Source organism: Schistocerca nitens, chromosome 11 (genome assembly GCF_023898315.1).
Source record: "Schistocerca nitens isolate TAMUIC-IGC-003100 chromosome 11, iqSchNite1.1, whole genome shotgun sequence".
Classification (NCBI taxonomy): Eukaryota; Metazoa; Arthropoda; class Insecta; order Orthoptera; family Acrididae; genus Schistocerca; species Schistocerca nitens.
The window spans coordinates 170,590,305-170,610,278 of record NC_064624.1 but is presented as its reverse complement, the minus strand read 5'-3'; the positions used below and the strand labels follow the sequence as shown (position 1 = coordinate 170,610,278).

Sequence of the window (19,974 nt, the reverse complement as noted above, 5' to 3'; positions counted from 1 at the left end):
CGCAAACGATAAATTTCATAAACAGCAGGAAACCATTAGTTCTGGGTACACAACAGCGGGGTTATACTGTATAAGGAGGACATTCTTCTGCAACACGAGATTCCAGCTTTGCAAGAATACAACAGTGTCCACTCCATTATTTTCATGCAAGATGGGGTGACATCATATGTCACTTGCAGGTGAAAGATTCACTTCTAGAAACCTCTGGTACGAACTGAATCATCTCTTGGCAATTTCAAGATATGTGGCCCTCCAGATGCCCTCACCAAAATCAATGTGTCTTCTGGTTGTGGCTATACATGAAAGATCATGTCTATGAGGGATGGATCTGAACTCTTCCTGATCTGAAGGCCAGCACAGACTGACACACAATACTGGTCATTAAAACTGCTACACCAAGAAGAAATGCATATAATAAACGGGTATTCATTGGACAAATATATGATATTAGAACTGACATGTGAATACATTTTCATGCAATTTGGGTGCATAGATCCTGAGAAATCAGTACCCAGAACAACCACCTCTGGCCGTAATAACAGCCTTGATACGCCTGGGCATTGAGTCAAACAGAGCTCGGATGGCGTGTACATCTACAGCTGCCCATGCAGCTTCAACACGATACCATAGTTCATCAAGAGTAGTGACTGGAGTATTCTGACGAGCCAGTTGCTCGGCCACCATTGACCAGACGTTTTCAATTGGTGAGACATCTGGAGAATGTGCTGGCCAGGGCAGCAGTCAAACATTTTCTGTATCCAGAAAGGCCCGTACAGGACCTGCAACGTGCTGTCGTGCATTATCCTGCCGAAATGTAGGGTTTCGCAGGGATCGAATGAAGGGTAGAGCCACGGGTCGCAACACATCTGAAATGTAACGTCCACTGTTCAAAGTGCCGTCAATGCGAACAAGAGTGACTGAGATGTGTAACCAACAGCACCCCATACCATCACGGCGGGTGATACGCCAGTATGGCGATGATGAATACACGCTTCCAATGTGCGTTCACCGTAATGTCGCCAAACACAGATGCGACCATCACGATGCTGTAAACAGAACCTGGAATCATCCGAAAAAATGACGTTTTGCCATTCGTGCACCCAGGTTCGTCATCAAGTATACCATCGCAGGTGCTCCTGTCTGTGATGCAGCGTCAAGGGTAACCGCTGCCATGGTCTCCGAGTTGATAGTCCGTGCTGCTGCAAACATCGTGGAGCTGTTCATGCAGATGGTTGTTGTCTTGCAAACGTCCCCACCTGTTGACTCAGGGATCGAGAAGTGGCTACACGATCCGTTACAGCCATGCAGGTAAGTTGCCTGTCATCTCGACTGCTAGTGATACGAGGCCGTTGGGATCCAGCACGGCGTTCTGTATTACCCTCCTGAAGCCACCGATTCCATATTCTGCTAACAGTCATCAGATCTCGACCAACACCAGCAGCAATGTCGCGATACGATAAACCGCAATCGCGATAGGCTACAATCCGACCATTATCAAAGTCGGAAACGTGATGGTACGCATTTCTCCTCCTTACACGAGGCATCACAACAACGTTTCACCACGCAACGCCGGTCTACTTCTGTTTGTGTGTGAGAAATCGGTTGGAAACTTTCCTCCTGAAAAGCTAATCATTTACATATCACAGCACCTTCTTCCTGTCGGTTAGATTTTGCGTCTGAAGCACGTCATCTTCGTGGTGTAGCAATTTTAATGGCCAGCAGTGCATAACCCTCATTACACTGGATATGCTGCAAACAACTGTTGATCGACCTGTGTTACGGATGCAGCATGTTTCCGAGTTGGGAAACTATCCTGAACACATGCTGTAATTTGTGACTGTATTGCACTAAAACAGCCAGAACCACTGTCATCACCATCGTGCGTTTGATCATTCCTCCTCATACTGCATTTGGACTGCTTACAGCACAATACAGGGTGAGTCAAAAAGACTTTCCAGCTTTGAGATGACACAGAAGTTTATTGAGACTACGTACAGAATTTGTAGATATGTCAGTTTGTAGCAAACAACCTGAAGTTTGATTCACACAGTACGTCAGCACCCCGTTCTGCCACCAGGAGGGCCAGCACAGCGCACATTTAAAATAGCTACTTCCACTGGTGTGGAGTGTGCTTGCTGTGTGTATTGTGTAATGAAGCAGGGTTGCCCACTGCCATCCTGTTCTGGTTTTACACTCCTTCAGTAACATAGTTAAGCAATGAACTTTTATTTTTTTTCCGTTTTCACTACTCAGATTCCGACTACAGATTCTGTGGCCTTCAGCCTCATAGCACAGAATTCAGAAATAGTTTAAATAAAATTCCCCTAGTAAAATCTATTATTTCAATACATTCTAATGTCTATTCTGAAAGTAATGAGCTAATACGTTTTATTGGAAATGCATCCTATTAAAAGTTATGAACAATGATGTATATTGTGCAATACATATTAAGTAAAATTTGAGTGAGCTATAAAACTGCATCCAAAAGAAAGCCTAAATTTTACTTATTCCAGCAAAGTGTTTAAATTAATCTAAAGCCTATTAGTTAAATGGATATTATGACTCGAAATCTATAGCCTATATAACTTTCAGTGCCAATTGTGACCAAACTACTGAATAATTCCGAGATCTGTTTTGATACTTTTGCTACCTTTATTTTTCTACGTAAAATGACTCCAGTCTCAACTTTGCAAGTGCATTAATTAAGAATTAAGTAAATTTGAATAAGTAAAATTTATTGTTCAAGAGGGCTGTCACGGTTATAAGTCAGGAATTCCCACTGCACAAGTTAGCCCCACGTATTTAAATTGATACAGCTCACTCGTGTTATTTAAGTAATAAAACACGATAGTTAACTTCAAAACCAATTAGAAAGGATCATTTTAACCCAGGGAAATTATAAACTATAACATATTAACAGAAATAGTCAAATATTCGAGCACCCGTCTATATAAGGTCTGAGCAGGTGCAGTTCTCAGTTAGTTCTCGGTCAGATTCTCACGGAGCAAAAGTGCGGCAAGTCGGTGCCGGAATGTGATGTGATAATACTTGAAACAGAAGCTTAACTTTTCCGGTCGGTACCAAAAAAGTGAAATTGTATTCGGTTGCGAAAATTTAATGCATATTGTGAACATTGTTGAAGACTGGACGTTTTTGACCTACCTAATGTGACGATTATTAAGTGTAAGAGGCCTGGTCACATGAATATTGTGTGTGTGATAACAAATAAATCACACTGTGGTTATCACAAGTGTTCAACAATGAATACGGTCTTGACTTTTGATTTTGGAAAACATAATCTAGGATTATGGCTTCTTAATTGGAGTGTGATTTATGTGAGACGGACGCAGCTACCGAGAAGACAATATTGAATAAGCAAAGCAAGGTGGGTCAGGAACACTGCGCACTATCTACTGGGTGAGGAAATGTTTCACTACATCCGGTTGAGACGTGAACTGTAAGTGGCACTAATACAAGGATTCCGCCCGGCACATTACAATTGATAGGATTCTGCCCGGCACATTACAATTGATGTCACAAAACAAACTGTGCAATAATTGTTTGGCTTAAATTTTGCACTGAATATGCTAAAGAACCTCTGATCAGGCCTAAAATTTACTCTCGGCACAAGAACTTTGTCGAGGCGGGTCGTTCACTGTGACACGGTAATTCACCAGGTCGCCCGCATATTGACGATTATGTCGAACGGGTTAGTGAGAGCTTTGCCTGCAGTCCACAAAAATCGAGGCAACGTGCATCTCACGAAACTGGCATTCCACAAAAGATTGTTTAGCAGCTACTGTGTAGACGTTTACACTTGACACTGTAGAGATTCACAATGGCACAGCAAGTTAGTGAGACAGATAAGGTAGCTCGTGGGGAATTCTGTGCGAAAATGTTGCATCAGATAGAGGATGATGAGAGATTGCTGAACACAGTAACAAAAATCCACATGCAACCCTGGAACACGTTTGTGACAGCCCCGAAGTTACTGCATTTAGTGTCCTTAGCAAATGAAAGGTGTATTGGCCTTTGTTTTTCGTGCGGAAAACTGTCACTGGTATTGTGTATCTGTGTATGCTTGAAAACTTTTTAATTCTGCAGATCGATGAAGATGACCGAGATGGGACGGTTTAGTACCAGCAAGACGGTGCACCATCTCATTTCCTCACGGAAGTTTGAGGTTTCCTCGACAATTGCTTCCCAGATCTGTGGATTGGTCCTGAAAGGTCAATCACGTGGTCACCTCACTTCCCAGACTTCACACCTCTAGATTTATTTCTCCAGGGTTTCATTAAGGACTGTGTGTTTGTTCCTCCCATACCAAACAGTTTAGCTGATCTCACAAATCAAATTTACGCTGCCGTTGCACAAGTTACACTCAATTTGCTGCAATGAGTGTGGGAAGAAATTGATTACCAGTAAGCTGTTTGCTGCATCACAAATGGTAGTCACATCAAACAAATGGTAGTCACATCAAATCAAACTCACACTTGTCACTTTTATGTGAAACTTGAGGCTGTTTGCTACAAAGTGGCACATCTACCAATTCTGTAAGTTATCTGAATAAATTTCTATACCATCCCAAAGTTGTGAAGTCCTTTTTGACTCAACCTATATTTTCACCTGGTGGCAGAAAATTGAACTATTATTTTTTTCACCATACTTCACAAGCGCACCGATTAATTATCTCACCTACGATGTTTCAGTGTCCTGTGACGAATATAGAGCCTGCACTGGAGCACTCGGAACACCATTAGTTTAATTATGACCACCCATATATGTTACAACCCCTTACATATCGCTCCTTACGAGTCAAAACGACAAGATTAGCCAAATTAAAGTGTGCATAGAGCTGTTTAAGCAATCGTATTTCTTGCACTCTACACACAAATGGGATAGGAAGAAGCTCTAAAAAGTGGTACAATGGGAAGTACACTCTGCCCAGCAGGTTTTCTGGGCACATACGTAGATTTAGAATGTCGCAGTCAAATCGTGTAAGTCGTGGACTCACCTGATCTTGAGCCAGTCGGCGCAGTTGGCACTGGCCATGAGCGTCTCCAGGTCGTCGCGGCCGACGTACGGCGGGGGCCGCTCGTTCATCTTCTGGGGCGGCCTCTCGAGCAGCCCGACTGGCACGTAGCGGTAGAGGAACGACAGCCATTCCAGCAGGAAGCGGCGTGTGTTCTCCACTCCCTGAAACACCGTGCCGACCCTAATGTAACATTCTACAGTAATGCTCGATCCTTATGTTTATTTCGGTACAGGATAGTGAACCGCGAGTACGATGTTCGATTTGTGGTTTGTACGGCGCTCAACTGCGTGGTCATCAGTGCCCCTACAAAGTCCCAATTTTTACACAATCCAATCTAACCACTGTCACGAATGATGATGATGTTGAAAACAACATAAACACGCAGTCCCTGGGTAGAAAAAATCCCCAACCTGACCGGGAGCTGAACCCAGGACCCCGTGATCCAGAGGCAGCAATGCCAGCCACTAGACAACGAGCTGCAGACACCGTGAGTGTGAAAATGTTTTACACCTGCAGTTTACATGGTGTCAACTCATTATTTAATTTTGTATGAGTTCATAATCAATTAAAACCATATTATTTTGATTTTTATTATACTATTCTTTCCTTGTGAAATCAGTTCTTTCCTTGTAAAATTAATGTCTTGTAAATTCTTGTAATACGATAATAACAAATGTTTTATTTAACCAGTAAACCCCATATTCTTTAAAGAATCTTACTCCATGTACAAAACAGCTTCAAACATCGGATTATTGTACAAATGAGTTAACGCATTAAATCTTTGGGTTTAAGCACGTAAGTGAGAAAAAGTTTAGGAAAGGTTGGAAATTATGCTTAAATGGATTGCTTGTAACTGCAGATGCGACAGCTGAGGGGCGAGCAATCTCTCTCTAAATACCAGGTGTACCAGTATGAAATAAGTGTTTTTTTGTGAAAATGAAACACTAATTTTGAATTAAAAACATTTTATTCAAAGTACTGACCATTGCTTTCTATACATTTTCACCACCTTTCTGGCAATTTGTGGACACCACACCAATAGAAATGTTCGTCTTTTGAAGCAAACCAATCAGACACCCAATTTTCGACTTCTTCGTAGGAATCGAAGTGTTCCATTGATGAAAACAAGTGGTAGTCGGAAGGGGCCAAGTCTCGTGAATACAGCAGGTGGGGTAGCAGCTACCAGCCAAGTGTTTTGATTGTATCCTGAACCAGTTTTGCTTTGTGTGAAGGTGCATTGTCGTGTAAAAAAATTACTTTGCCATGTCTTCTGGCCCATTATGGTCTTTTCTCGATCAATGCATAGTTCAAATTGATCATTTGTTGTCTGTAGCAATTAGTATTCACAGTTTCACTCGGTTTTAGAAGCTCACGATACATCACGCGTTTCTGATCCCACTAAACACAAAGCATTGTCTTCTTGCCAAATTGATCTGGTTTTGCAGTCGATGTTGACGGTTGTCCCGGATTAACCTATGATTTTTCCCATTTAGGATTCTTAAAATAAATCCATTTTTCATCGCCAGTAACAATTTGATGCAAAACTGATTTTCTTTCATGTCTTTGAAGCAAAATTTCACAAATGGTTTTTCGGTTTTCCATCTGTATTTCATTCAATTCATGTGGCACTCTATTTCCACACTTTTGGATCTTTCCCACAGCTTTCAAACTGTCAGAAATTGTTTCTTGTGCAACATTTAGCATTGCTGCCATTTGCTTCTGACGCAAAGTACCATCTTCATCCAATATTGCTCGCAATTTGCCGTCTTCGAAATTTTTTGGTGGTATTCCACGTTCTTCATTTCTTACATCAAAATCATTACATCTGAACCGTTGAAACCATCTTTCCCACGTTCCTTCTCATAGAGCAAGATAACCATATGCCTCGACAAGCATTCGATGCGACTCTGCAGCACTTTTTTTCAAATGAAAACAAAAAATTAATGCTTTCCGCAAATCGTCACTTTCTGGTACAAAATTCAACATTGTTAACACGTTGAAAACATATGATGATGTTTGTTCCATGACTTGATGCATACTAAATATCTTTGACAGATGTCATACCAACCAAACAAAAAAAAAAAAAAATTAAGGCTCGTTCACAACAAATGTTCCCTATCGACACATTTGTATCTTAACACTCATTTCATACTGGTACACCTGGTATACCGAGGGTCTCACAGAGGTGTTTACAGGCCGTAATTTCCCTCCCAGCCTTGTACAAAATCAAATCTCCCATGCCTTACCTCTCCAGTCACCCACCACCTCCTGAAGTCCCACCGTCCAGCCACAGAGGAGCATTTCCCTTGCGCTATTCATCCACGAGACTCAAGAGGGCCATAGACACGGGTTCACAGGTAGATGCCGTGTTTCTTGACTTCCGCAAGGCGTTCGACACAGTTCCCCACAGTCTTTAATGAACAAAGTAAGAGCATATGGACTATCAGAGCAATTGTGTGATTGGATTGAAGAGTTCCTAGATAACAGAATGCAGCCTGTCATTCGCAATGGAGAGAAGTCTTCCAAAGTAAGAGTGATTTCAGCTGTGCCGCAGGGGAGTGTCGTAGGACCGTTGCTATTCACAATTTACATAAATGACCTTGTGGATGACATCGGAAGTTTTCTGAGGCTTTTTGTGGATGATGCTGTGGTGTATCGAGAGGTTGTAACAATGGAAAATTGTACTGAAATGCAGGAGGATCTGCAGCGAATTGACGCACGGTGGAGGGAATGGCAATTGAATCTCAATGTAGACAAGTGTAATGTGCTGCGAATACATAGAAAGATAGATCCCTTATCATTTAGCTACAAAATAGCAGGTCAGCAACTGGAAGCAGTTAATTCCATAAATTATCTGGGAGTACGCATTAGGAGTGATTTAAAATGGAATGATCATATAAAGTTGACCGTCGGTAAAGCAGATGCCAGACTGATATTCATTGGAAGAATCCTAAGGAAATGCAATCCGAAAGCAAAGGAAGTAGGTTACAGTACGCTTGTTCGCCCACTGCTCGAATACTGGTCAGCAGTGTGGGATCCGTACCAGATAGGGTTGATAGAAGAGATAGAGAAGATCCAACGGAGAGCAGCGCGCTTCATTACAGGATCATTTAGTAATCGCGAAAGCGTTACGGAGATGATAGATAAACTCCAGTGGAAGATTCTGCAGGAGAGACGCTCAGTAGCTCGGTACGGGCTTTTGCTGAAGGTTCGAGAACATACCTTCACCGAGGAGTCAAGCAGTATATTGCTCCCTCCTACGTATATCTCGCGAAGAGACCGTGAAGATAAAATCAGAGAGATTAGAGCCCACACAGAAGCATACCGACAATCCTTCTTTCCACGAACAATACAAGACTGGAATAGAAGGGAGAACCGATAGAGGTACTCAGGGTACCCTCCGCCACACACCAGCAGGTGGCTTGCGACGTATGGATGTAGATGTAGATGTAGATGTAGATGACTCAGTTACACCCAGGAATGTAGCAACTGAATCACATTTTCCACTCGGCGTTTGAGTACCTCTCGTTGTGCCCTGAAATGAGGAATGTCCTACCCACTATCCTCCCCATCCCTCCCACAGTGGTATTCCACTTCCTGCCGAACCTACACAATATCCTCGTCCGTCCATGGTGCCAACCTGTTGTCTCGTGGCCCACATCCCTGTAATAGACCTAGACGTAAGACCTGTCCCATACATACTCCCACTGCCACCTACTCCAGTCCAGTCACAAGCATTGAAGGCAGGATTACCACTGAAATCAGTCATGTGAACTACAAGCTAAGCTGCATCCACTGTAGTGCATTCTACGAGGGCTATCCACAAAGTACATTATGTTTTGGAATTAAAAATAAATAAAGTATTGGAAATTTTTTTTATTATATACAGATGAAAGCCACACTTCAATACTACTTTTCTACATAGTTGCCATTTAAATTAAGGCACTTATCGTAGCAATGGACGAGCTCGGAAATTCCTTCGTCGTAAAATTCGGCCGCCTGCGCCTTCAACCACGTGGTTACCTCTTCTCGAAGCTGTGCGTCGTCACCAAAACGCTGCATAGCCAACCACTTCTCCATTGCTGGGAATAAGTGGAAGTCGCTCGGTGCCAGGTCGGGACTGTACGGCGGATGAGGAAACGACTCCCACTTAAAAGATTCGAGAACTTCACGAGTGGCATTTGCCGTGTGGGCCCGGATGTTGTCGTGAATCGGCAAGATCTTTGAGCCCAACTTTCCCCTGCGCTTGTTTTGTATTGCTCTTTTGAGGTAGTGCAGAGTTTGGCAATACCTTTGAGAGTTTATTGTAGTGCCTCTTTCCAGGAAATCCACAAAAATCACACCTTTTCTGTCCCAAAAGAGGTAACCACGTGGTTGAAGGCGCAGGCGGCCGAATTTTACAACGAAGGAATTTCCAAGCTCGTCCATCGCTACGATAAGTGCCTTAATTTAAATGGCAACTATGTAGAAAAGTAGTATTTAAGTGTGGCTTTCATCTGTATATAATAAAAAAAAATTCCAATCCTTTATTTATTTTTAATTCCAAAATGTAATGTACTTTGTGGATAGCCCTCGTATTTGGGCATGACAACTGACAAGCTGTCTGTCTGCACAAATGGCCACTGACGAACTGCGGCCGACAGACAACTGGAACACCCAGTGCCTGAGCACGCTGACCAACACGACGTTCTTAATTTCAATTACTGCTTCACAGCCTGTCCAATCTGACATACGAAGAGCTGGAAAGAAGACAGGACGGCAGGCAACTCCTACGGATTGCTAAAGCAAGAGATAAGGCAACCAAGGACATAACATCAATGAGGCAGGTAAAGGATGAATCAAGTGTAGTATTACACTACCTTGAGAAAATCCTGAAAAGGTGGTGGGAGTACTTTAAAAGGCTACTGAATGAGGAAAATGTATGAGACAAGTATGAGGATGCAGATTTAAATGAAGGAATGATCCAAAGTATAAGTAGGGAAGAAGTCGAACACGCAATGAAGAAAACGAAAAATGGGAAGGCCCTAGGGGCAGACCAAATCCCAATAGACACACGGAAAAGTCTGGGAGAACTGGGAACTGACGTTCTCTGGGATCTAATGCAGAAGATCTGGAAAGGAGAAAGAATGCCGAATGCGTGGAGGAGCAGTATACTGGTTCCCAAATATAAGGGGAAACGGGACGTCCAAAACTGTGGCAATTACAGAGGGATAAAACTGATGTCCGACACAATGAAGATCTGGAAAAGGATAATTGCAAAGAGATTGCATCTAGAAACTGAAGTATGTGAAGAAAAGTTTGGGCTTATGCCGCAAAGAGGAACAACCGGTGCAATATTTGCACTAGAGCAACTGACGGAGAGGCACAGAGAAGTACTAGCTGAACTATGTATGGCCTTTATTGTTCTTGAGAAGGCATACGGCAGAGTGCCGAGGCAAGAGATATGTGAAAAGTAAATGCCTGCAAGAAAAATACATCAGGGTGGTAGAAGACATGTATGAAGGTGCAATGACATAAGTCGGGAGAAGTGCAGGTGCAACAAAGGCATTTCCAGTGAGAGTATGACTACATCAGGGATCTGCTCTCAGCCCATATCTCTTTGACCTCATCTCATGGATGTACTAGTCAAAGATGTGAAAACCTCGGAGCATGATGTTTGCCAACGATGATGTAATCTGTGACCCACCCAGGAGGCACTTTGAGACAAGTTTGAACAGTGGAGAAAAGCTCCAGAGGAAAGGGGAATGAGAATTAGCAGGGTGAGAACAGAGCATACGTGTACAAAGGATGGCAAAGATCTATATTTTAACCTGCAACAACTGACGCCGATCAAGAAATTTAAATACCTAGGCTCTCACAGCAAAGTGATCGAGGACTGGAGGCTGAAATGCAGCACAGGATAAATAGTGAATGGATGAACAGGAAGAAACTGAGCTGAGTACTGTGTGATAGGAAGGTTAGCTGCAGAATGAAGGAAAGCTTTACAAGTCTGTGGTGAGGCTTGCGATGCTGTATAGCGCAGAAACTTGGCCAATTACAAAAGCCCGAGAGAAAGAGATGCAAGTGGCAGAAATGAAAATGTTAAGGTGGACGAGTGAGGTGACACGAAAGGATAGACTAAGGAATGGGCGCATCAGGGGAACAGGGAAAGTGGGGCCCGTAGGGAAGAACATCCGAGAAAGTAGGCTAAGACAGTATGGACACGTGCAGAGAAGAGGGGAGTACTACGTGGGGAGAAAGAGTTGAAGACCTAGAAAACGAAGGATCGAGGAGAAGAGTAAGACCGAAATTGAGATGGAAAGACACGGTAGCAGGGGACCTACGGGAGAAAGGATGGCTCAGAGAAGCACTGGATAGGCATTTATGGAAGAGAAGGATCCAGCAAAGCAACGCCGACCACACGACGTGGAAAAAGGCTGAGATGATGATGATGATGATGATGATGATGATCCTGTCCAATCTGGATCCTTCCAACCAACACCAACTTTTCTGCAGGTGGGAGCTTTTCCTGCAATATATCCTACGTTCCCGTAACCCTCGTGGCCTCGACCTTCGTCAGTCGCTGTGCTTCACTCACCCTCCCTGTTCCCACTCCAGCACTACACAGCCCTCAATCCCACAATCTTCGCTTCTCTCCTTTTCCGCCCCTCCCCCCTCCCACCCTCCATCTAACCTCCCAACTGCACCTAGCTGCCCTACCCTCTCTCCAGCTCATCCCTCTACGCTCCCACAAGCAGCACTTTACTGTCCCTCACCTCTGCCCTGCTATCCCACCTCCTTACCGCCCCAGCCACTTCCTTATCCCCACCACCTAGATTGGACAGGCTTCTCCCATCATGCACAGTTGCTCACAGGCTGACCTCGGGGGCCAGAGATAGTGTTCGTGTGTGTGCTAGTTGTGGTTGCTGAATGTGTGTGTATGTTGTCTAATTCAGAAGAAGGCCTTTTCAGCCAAAAGCTTGTTTGTTTGGCAGTCTTTTTGTTGTGCCTGTATGTGACTCAACATCTCTACAATACAGAGTGATTCACGAAGATATGCAAATATTTTCTGCAGGTAAAACTAAGAAAAAAGTTCGTATAAACATAGGTCCACAAATGTTTGGTTATGGAGTTACGGCTCATAAAGTATTTTGCTTGAAATTTAGCAACTTCGCTAATATGAAACCGTCGCAAAACTGTATGAGGTTAAAGTAAAGCACAATTTCCTTTTATTTTGTAGTTATTGGTCTCGTGAATCTACTAAAACATGTCCCAGACATGTATCTCCAGTAGCTTTCCATAACATCCAGAGAAGCAAAGATTATTATACATGTAAATTGGTTTACTTCCCATTAAGAATGTAGAAACATTTATGTCATTGATGGCAACCATTAGTGAGTTGTTTCAGTCATTTCCTAACCTTGAAACGAGTTAGTTTTCTGTATTGTTCAGTGAAAGAACATAATAACAGTGTATTTAAGTGAAACCACACAGTAACTGTTGTAGTTTGTAGATTATTTATGAAATAGGGATGCCTTTCAAATTTAGGACAGAGGAATATGCCGATGTGGTGTTTATTTGTGCCAAATGTGTGCTACGGCTGCAGTTGACAAATGTCGCGTATGTTACCCAACTTGGAGGAGAGGAGGAAATTAAGAACAACCCTGTCAAACTGAAACGAGCAGCAAAATCTGTCCATACACATGCAACTAAATACATTGAACTCAGTGGAGATGATGTTGAACATTTATTGTGAAATTGTATGTACACTGTACAACTTCCTTAACACTGAGCTTTGTTTTTTTCTGGTTTAAAATGAATTTACATGTGCTATGGTATTAATAAAAGCAGATTATCTGACATATTCATACAAAGTCTGTTAACGTTATTACCGTCATTTTTCCAAAATTAAATTCTCTACAATTTTTTTTGAGAACTTTGTGCGATTGTCTGGAATTTAAAAAACAAATTGGGCCAAGTAGTTAATGAATTAAATGTTTTATGACATTACGTCTTTGCTTCTCTAGATGTTCTGGAAAATACTGCAGATACATGTCTGGGACATGTTTTATTAGATTCACTAGCTCAAAAACAACAAAATAAATGGAAATCGTGCTTTTCTTTAACCTTATACAGCTTTGCTATGGCTTCATATTAGTGAAGTTGCTAAATTTCAGGCAAAATCTTTTACTAGCCGTAACTCTGGAACTAAACATTTGCGGACCTATGTAAATAGTTTTACCTGTAGAATAACATATTAAAATATTTGCATATCTTAGTGAATCACCCTCTATAGTGAGTAGCATTCCATCCTTTTCATAATATTGTTGTTATTCCGTCCTGGATTATCCACTGTTTGATTAAACCAGAAGTTATTCACTAAGCAAAATAAACAATTATCTATTCTTCTGGAATGTAAAACAAAAGGATATTTAATAACTTTGGTTGTTTCAGTTACACTTACAAAGAAACAACACTAATATCTAGTTAAGTATTAATATTCCTCATTTCAACCCACTTCATCATGAACATTATTTTTCTTGGAAATGATTTTGTGGTATTCATGACAGTACAGTTTTAAATTAAACAACAACAACAACAACAAAAAGATTATCTTTGTGATTGTGTCTGTTTGTGATTTATTGTGTTCATTTGTCTATTGGGTGTTTACAAAAGGGAAAACCCTTTCGACATTGGCATTACGGTCTAGAATTGCAGAGTAATATTCTGCAAATTTCAATAATTCAAAATAAAATTCTTCATTATGTACCCAAGTGTCACAATGTGTGTAGCAGTGAAGCGCAAGCACGGCATAGTGTGTTGGGTTCATAATGTGAAAACTGAAACAAATTATTATGTGGTTTCTGGAGACACTATGAATTTATACTTGGTATTAGGGTATGATCTTCTAGACCAAAAGCTTTAATGAACGCCAATTGGGTTACTGTTAGGGAGCCAAAAAGAGGAGTTCATGTTTTGTGCATCCATACAGCAGATAAACCAGAATTAGATACTGGAAGCTATATTAGTGAAGAAATAAAGGAGAATGCCAGAACTGAAGGTTTACTGACTAACTACATGTCAACAAAGATAAAAACTATGGATGTCAGAACATAGACTGTTGTGAAAGAAGGTGAACCAAGACTAAGCAGACTCAGAAGAGATTGTGACCAAGAGGGGCGTGCATCGATCGAGGAATAACACAATTAAGTTAATCCAAATAAAGCTTTGAAATTAATTTCACAAAATGCCAGTTCTTGAAGAGATGCATCAAACATTGTGGTCAAAAACTACTTTTGAAAATATGAAAGCCTTTCAAAACTGCAGTAATAGAAAGTTTCCTGACTGACAGAGTATTTCAGGCAGTTACCTCACGCTATCCGTCAACTGCAAAATTCCTAACTGATTTACCAAGAAATGATCAGGAACATGAACTGAACAAGAGCTGCGGTGAATAGTCAAGACTTTCAAACATTTCACCCCTCGGATGCTGTTTTATAAATTTACAACAAAAAATACAAGACTGAATTGCACCCAGATGCAAACAAAGGTGACCCTGAAGCTGTGTTTTCACAAAAAATCTCTAGATGATAAGTTGCATATAGTCTCTTTTATCGGTAAGGAAATAATACTTCAGGGAAATACTGTGTCAATTCAATACACCACTCAACCCAATCCACTCAGATTTCTTTCGAATCAGATAAGAGATGGAAAACTACCAGTCAGAGGTATATGACAAATGCGACGCAAGTTGCAGGTCAGCCAAGTTTAGAATTTGTGTGAAATCTTCACACATCTGTCTCAGTGTAAACGACTGTAACAATTTTCACATGCAAGTTCACCTACCTTGACCTTTGATCTCGATTGTCTCAAAACACCCAATCTTCAATTTTCTTTTTGGGGGTGGTCAGGGGGGTGGGGGGGGGGGAGGTGGGTGGATAAACAAGCCCACTGTATTACACCACTACGTTACTATAAACATGGTAAATCTCAAGAAGGCACACCAAAGTCATTGAGCAAAAAGTTTATTTCACACAACTTCCAGACTTAGCCGACATGTAACTTCCTTCACAACTGTCACATACCTACAAAACTGTTATACACCTCTGCAAAGTGTGTTTTTCCATCTGATATCTGGATCATTGGATGCACCAAATTTGAAAGTAATCTGAGATGCTCAAATTGAAAATGTTACTTTTCTGCACTGAATTGACATGGAAATGACTCATCAAGAATGTGTTCGAAGAAATCTTTCAAGTACAAAGACACTGATCTTAATCCAAAAATACAAACACAAACTTAGTCAAAATTAAAGCTGAAGACCAAGAATCTCGGTGTCTACGAAGTTCGAAATTTGAGACTAACGGTATACAAGAGAGAATTCCACTACTGTAACAAAACACAACAAATTTATGCAACCCTCAACATGTAGATACTTATCATCTGAGTTGAATGAATGCCAGGATGAGTGAATGTGAGATTCGCATATAAAGATGGCCGCCCCACTTGCGACTTGCATCAGGGAAGAACAGTGTTCTGTTATTCGGTTTTTTTGTAGTGAAGGTGCGAAACCTATTGAAATTCATCACCGAATGAAGGTTCAGTAGGGTGATGCATGTTTGTCACAGCAGCAAGTCTACGAATGGAGTAGGAAGTTCGCAAATGGTGTGACTTCAGTGGAAGATACTCCTCGTCCAGGTCAGTCACATCGAGTTGTGACTCCACAGAACATTGCAGCAGTTGAAGGAAAACCGCCGAGTGACACTGAATGACATTGCAGCACGTTTACAGATTAGTCACGGGTCAGCACACCACATTGTGCACGATGTGCTCCAGTTTCACAAAGTGTGTGCAAGATGGGTGCCACGGCAGCTGACTCCTGAAATGAGAGAACGACGTGTCGATGCTCGTGAAGAACTTCTTCGGTGCTTTGAACGAGAAGGTAATGGCTTCTTTGTAAGAATCGTTACTGGGGACGAAACCTGGGTTCACTTCCACCAACCGTAAACGAAGAGAGCGAGCAAGGAATGACGCCATTCCTCATCACCGAACCCAAAGAAGTTTCGGACAGAACCATCAGCAGGGAAGGTTATGATCTCTTTTGGGACGAAAGAGGAGTCATTTTGGAGCATTACATGCCTAGAGGGACCACTGTCTCCAGTGCATCATACACATATCTCCTAAAAAATCATCTGCACCCTGCAATCAGATCAAAGCGATGTGGATTGCTGTCGGCAGGTGTCCTTTTGCAACATCACAATGCAAGGCCCAACGCTGCCCGTACAACAGTTGCAACAATCACAGACCTGCATTTTGAGTGTCTTACTCATCCACCGTACTCACCAGACCTTGCCCCAAGTGATTTCCATATGTTTGGACCACTCAAAGACGCAACGGGAGGAAAGAAGTTCCGCTCTGATGAAGAGGTACGCCACGCGGTGCACGAGTGGTCGCACGGACTACCAAAAGAATTCTTTTCCAAAGGAATTTATGCTCTTTGTAAGCGCTGGAGGACTTGCATTGAGCGTGGGAGAGATTATGTTGAAAAGTGATACAGCTTTGTACAACTTCTGCACACTAAATAATATTTAAAAAAATATTTAAGGTTTTCATTTGACTCACCCTCGTATATATGTGGTGTCTGTTCTTTCACAAGTGTCCCGGGAGAAAAAAAAAGACGCCATTTTGATCATGCAGCCACTGTGAATTAAGACAGGAAGGAATTACAGATATTGGATGTGAGTGGGCACTGGTTTAAATCAATTAGGAGAGCTGAAAATTTGTGCCAGACCGTAATTCGAACCCATGTCCACTGTTCACTGGGCAGATACTCTGACCACTGAGCCATCCAGACACACTGGTCGTTCGTTGCAACTGCACAGTCTGCCCCTCAGACATAAATTCTCAAATTAGACACACACAACTGATGTATTGCCTCTTGCCCACTGTTCTCATTACTCGTACATTTTGCCAATTCCTGTAATTAGCACTGGCTGCTGGATCAAAATGGTGTCTGTTCTTTTGGACATGACTGAAAGAACAGACACCGTATGTATAAACACAGGGGAGGACAGCTAATGATCTCTTCAGTGTGGATGCACACCAGACTCAAACTCAAACGGGAATTGGCAAAGTGCCGTGAGTAATGAGAATAATGGGCAATGGCATAACATCAGTAGTGTGTGGATAATTTGAGAATATGGGTCTGACACGTAGCATGCTAGGGTAGTCTGTGCAGTTGCAATGACCACTGTGTCTGGATGGGTTGGTGGTCAGAGCATCTGCCCACTGAGCAGGAGACAAGGGTTCGAATCCCAGTCCAGCATAAATTTTCAGCTTTCCCCCTTGTTTGAAATCAATGTCCACTTGCAGCTAATGTCTGTAATTGCTTTGTCTCTTAATGTGGAGCAATTTTTGCGTGTTCGTGGAGAATTTCCTGTGGACTCTTTGTTGTAAATTCTTTTTTTTTTCGTCATTAAAATTTTTGCTTTAGTGATTAACCTAAGACCACACAGCCCTCACCTTGTAGTCTGAGCCCCAGTGCTCGAGCCCGTAGTTGACAAACTTCCTGAGGACGTCCAGCCTCTCCGAGCTGGAGATGTCCCAGTGGCGCGACTCTTTTATCTCGGTGAAGATCCACGGCTTGTACAGTGCACCGCGCCCGATGGCCACACCGGCGACGTGCGGGTAGTCGCCGCGCACCCGCCGGTAGTCCTCCCAGGACAGGACGTCGCCGTTGCCGAAGAGCGGGACACCTCGTTGCGCTGCCAGCTCTGCGCACTGCTCGATGTAGGGCCAGTCTGCCAACTTGCTGTACCGTTGCTCGCGTGACCGCCCGTGGAGCTGACAAGAGCCAAAATAAGGGAGGTGTAAATTACTGATACAGAAATTCTAGGAACAACAGCAATAATCAACTAGGATCAACAGCAATAATCAACTGAATGAAAAAATATTTTCTGAGTGATTACAAATTAACAAGGTTTTAAAATAACACTAGCAAAACCAAGTGATGCATCAGAATTTCCTAAATATGTATGAGAATTGGATGTATGTTCTAATCTCCTCCTTTCCCACCTCTCTATCCATTACGGCCCCCCCTCCCCCCTCTCCCCCTTGCCCTCCATCTCCTCTCCCTTCTCTCAGGCCTCGAACCTGTTTATTATTATTGCCAATAAACCTTTTTTTTTTCTTTTTCCTGTACTGTGTTTCGCCCCCGATGGGAGCAGGCTGGCAGCAGCTTAGTATGCCACTCTTCAGCCTACAGAATTTGTTTGAAAAAGAGGAAGACATATAATAATAAATATAGGTGATAAAATCGGAGACTTAAATCGTAACATGGTGGAAAAAATCGTTGAACATAGAAACAAAGGGATGATGATGCTAATAAAATACATATGAAGCAGACAGGTAAAATAATAGACAGATAAGAAAAAAACACGGTGACAGTCTGGTTTCTGTTTGCAAGAGAGATAAAATTCACACCCAACGACAGCATGATTTCTGTTTGCAACAAGTTGGAAAGACGAACAACACTGAACATTCACTTGAACACTGCACTAAAAGATTGGCAAATATGACATACCACAGCCGATGTCAGGTGGGGGGAACCTGGACAGATGACGGGAAAATAAAAAGGGTGGAAGGAGAGGCGGAACGACGGGGGTGGGGGGGGGAGGAGCTGATGGAGGATGAGGACCCATAAGAGGGGGGTGGGTGTGCTGGGCAGACGCGACAGGGAGTGGGGAAGGGCAGAGGAGGGGAATACAAAAGGACCCGGAGGGGGGGGGGGGAGACAGGAGGTAAGAAGAGGGTAGGCAGGAAGAAAACAGGATGAAAGGGGGAAGAGGGAGCCCGGGGAAAGGACGGAGGAAAGGAAGGGGGGGGGGGGTGAAGATCAGAGTTGATAGGAGGGATGAAAGGAGGGAGAGAGGGCATCATCCGGGAGGGGGAGTTGATGGAAGCCGCCTTGGGAAAGGAGATGAAGGGTGTAGAGATGGAGGGTAGGGGGGGGGACAACAGTGTAGGCGTGGCAGCGGACGGGGATGGGAGAGGAGAGGAGCAACCAGGGGGTGAGGGGGTTCAAGGCAGCGGGAGGTGTACAGGATGCAGATATGTTTGAGGAATAGGAGCAGATGGGGGAAAGGAATGAGATCATAGGGGATCCGCATGGGGGACGGGAGGCGTATACGGAAGGCGAGGTGGAGTGCATGAAGCTCAAGGATCTGGAGGGACTTATAGAATTTGGTGGGGGGGGGGGGGCGGGCAGGTATCCAGGCAGGACTGGCATAACAGAGGATGGGACGGATTAAGGATTTGTAGGTAGAGGGGTGCAACCCCCATGTCCGGCCAGAGAGGAGTTTGAGGAGTCGGAGGCGGTTGTGGGCTTTGCATTGGATGGAGCGGAGATGAGGGATCCAGGTGAGGTGACGGTCAATGGTGAGGCCAAGGTAGGTGAGGGTGGGGGTGAGGCGGACAGGACGGGCGCAGACGGTAAGGGAGAAATCCAGGAGCCGGAAGGAGCGAGTGGTATGACCTACGATGATTGCCTGGGTCTTGGAAGGATTGATTTTCAGGAGCCACTGGTTACACCATGCAGCAAAAAGGTCAAGGTGATTCTGGAGAAGGTGTTGGGACCATTGGAGGGTGGGAGCGAGGGCGAGGAATGCGGTGTCATCGGCATACTGCAAGAGGTGTACTGGGGGGGGGGGGGGGGGCATACTTGCCGTGTACAGGAGGTATTGGAGAGGGGAGAGGACAGAGCCCTGGGGCACACCTGCAATACACCTTGATTGGGAGTTGAAGTCACTTAAGATGAACAGGTAAATTGACTGGGAACATTGGTGTATTGGATGTGAGAGACCTATTCTGCTGCCAGATCTGTGAGGACAGTACGAAGCGTGTTCAATAAGAGATCCAACACATTTTTTTTGCTCAACCAATTTTGGTTGAAAAATTACAGA

General features: G+C 43.3%; 1 protein-coding gene across 1 annotated transcript in view; it reads right to left on the bottom strand.

Annotated features, from left to right (window-relative positions):
* The window catches only part of LOC126213061 (tRNA-dihydrouridine(47) synthase [NAD(P)(+)]-like), a 213,678-nt gene that overhangs the window by 12,210 nt on the left and 181,494 nt on the right, over positions 1-19,974 (bottom strand). The window contains exons 9-10 of the mRNA XM_049940635.1: positions 17,537-17,857; positions 5,015-5,196 (exon numbers count right to left, since the gene is read on the bottom strand). Coding sequence (XP_049796592.1) covers positions 5,015-5,196; positions 17,537-17,857 — 503 coding nt within the window. The remainder of the gene's footprint in view (positions 1-5,014; positions 5,197-17,536; positions 17,858-19,974) is intronic.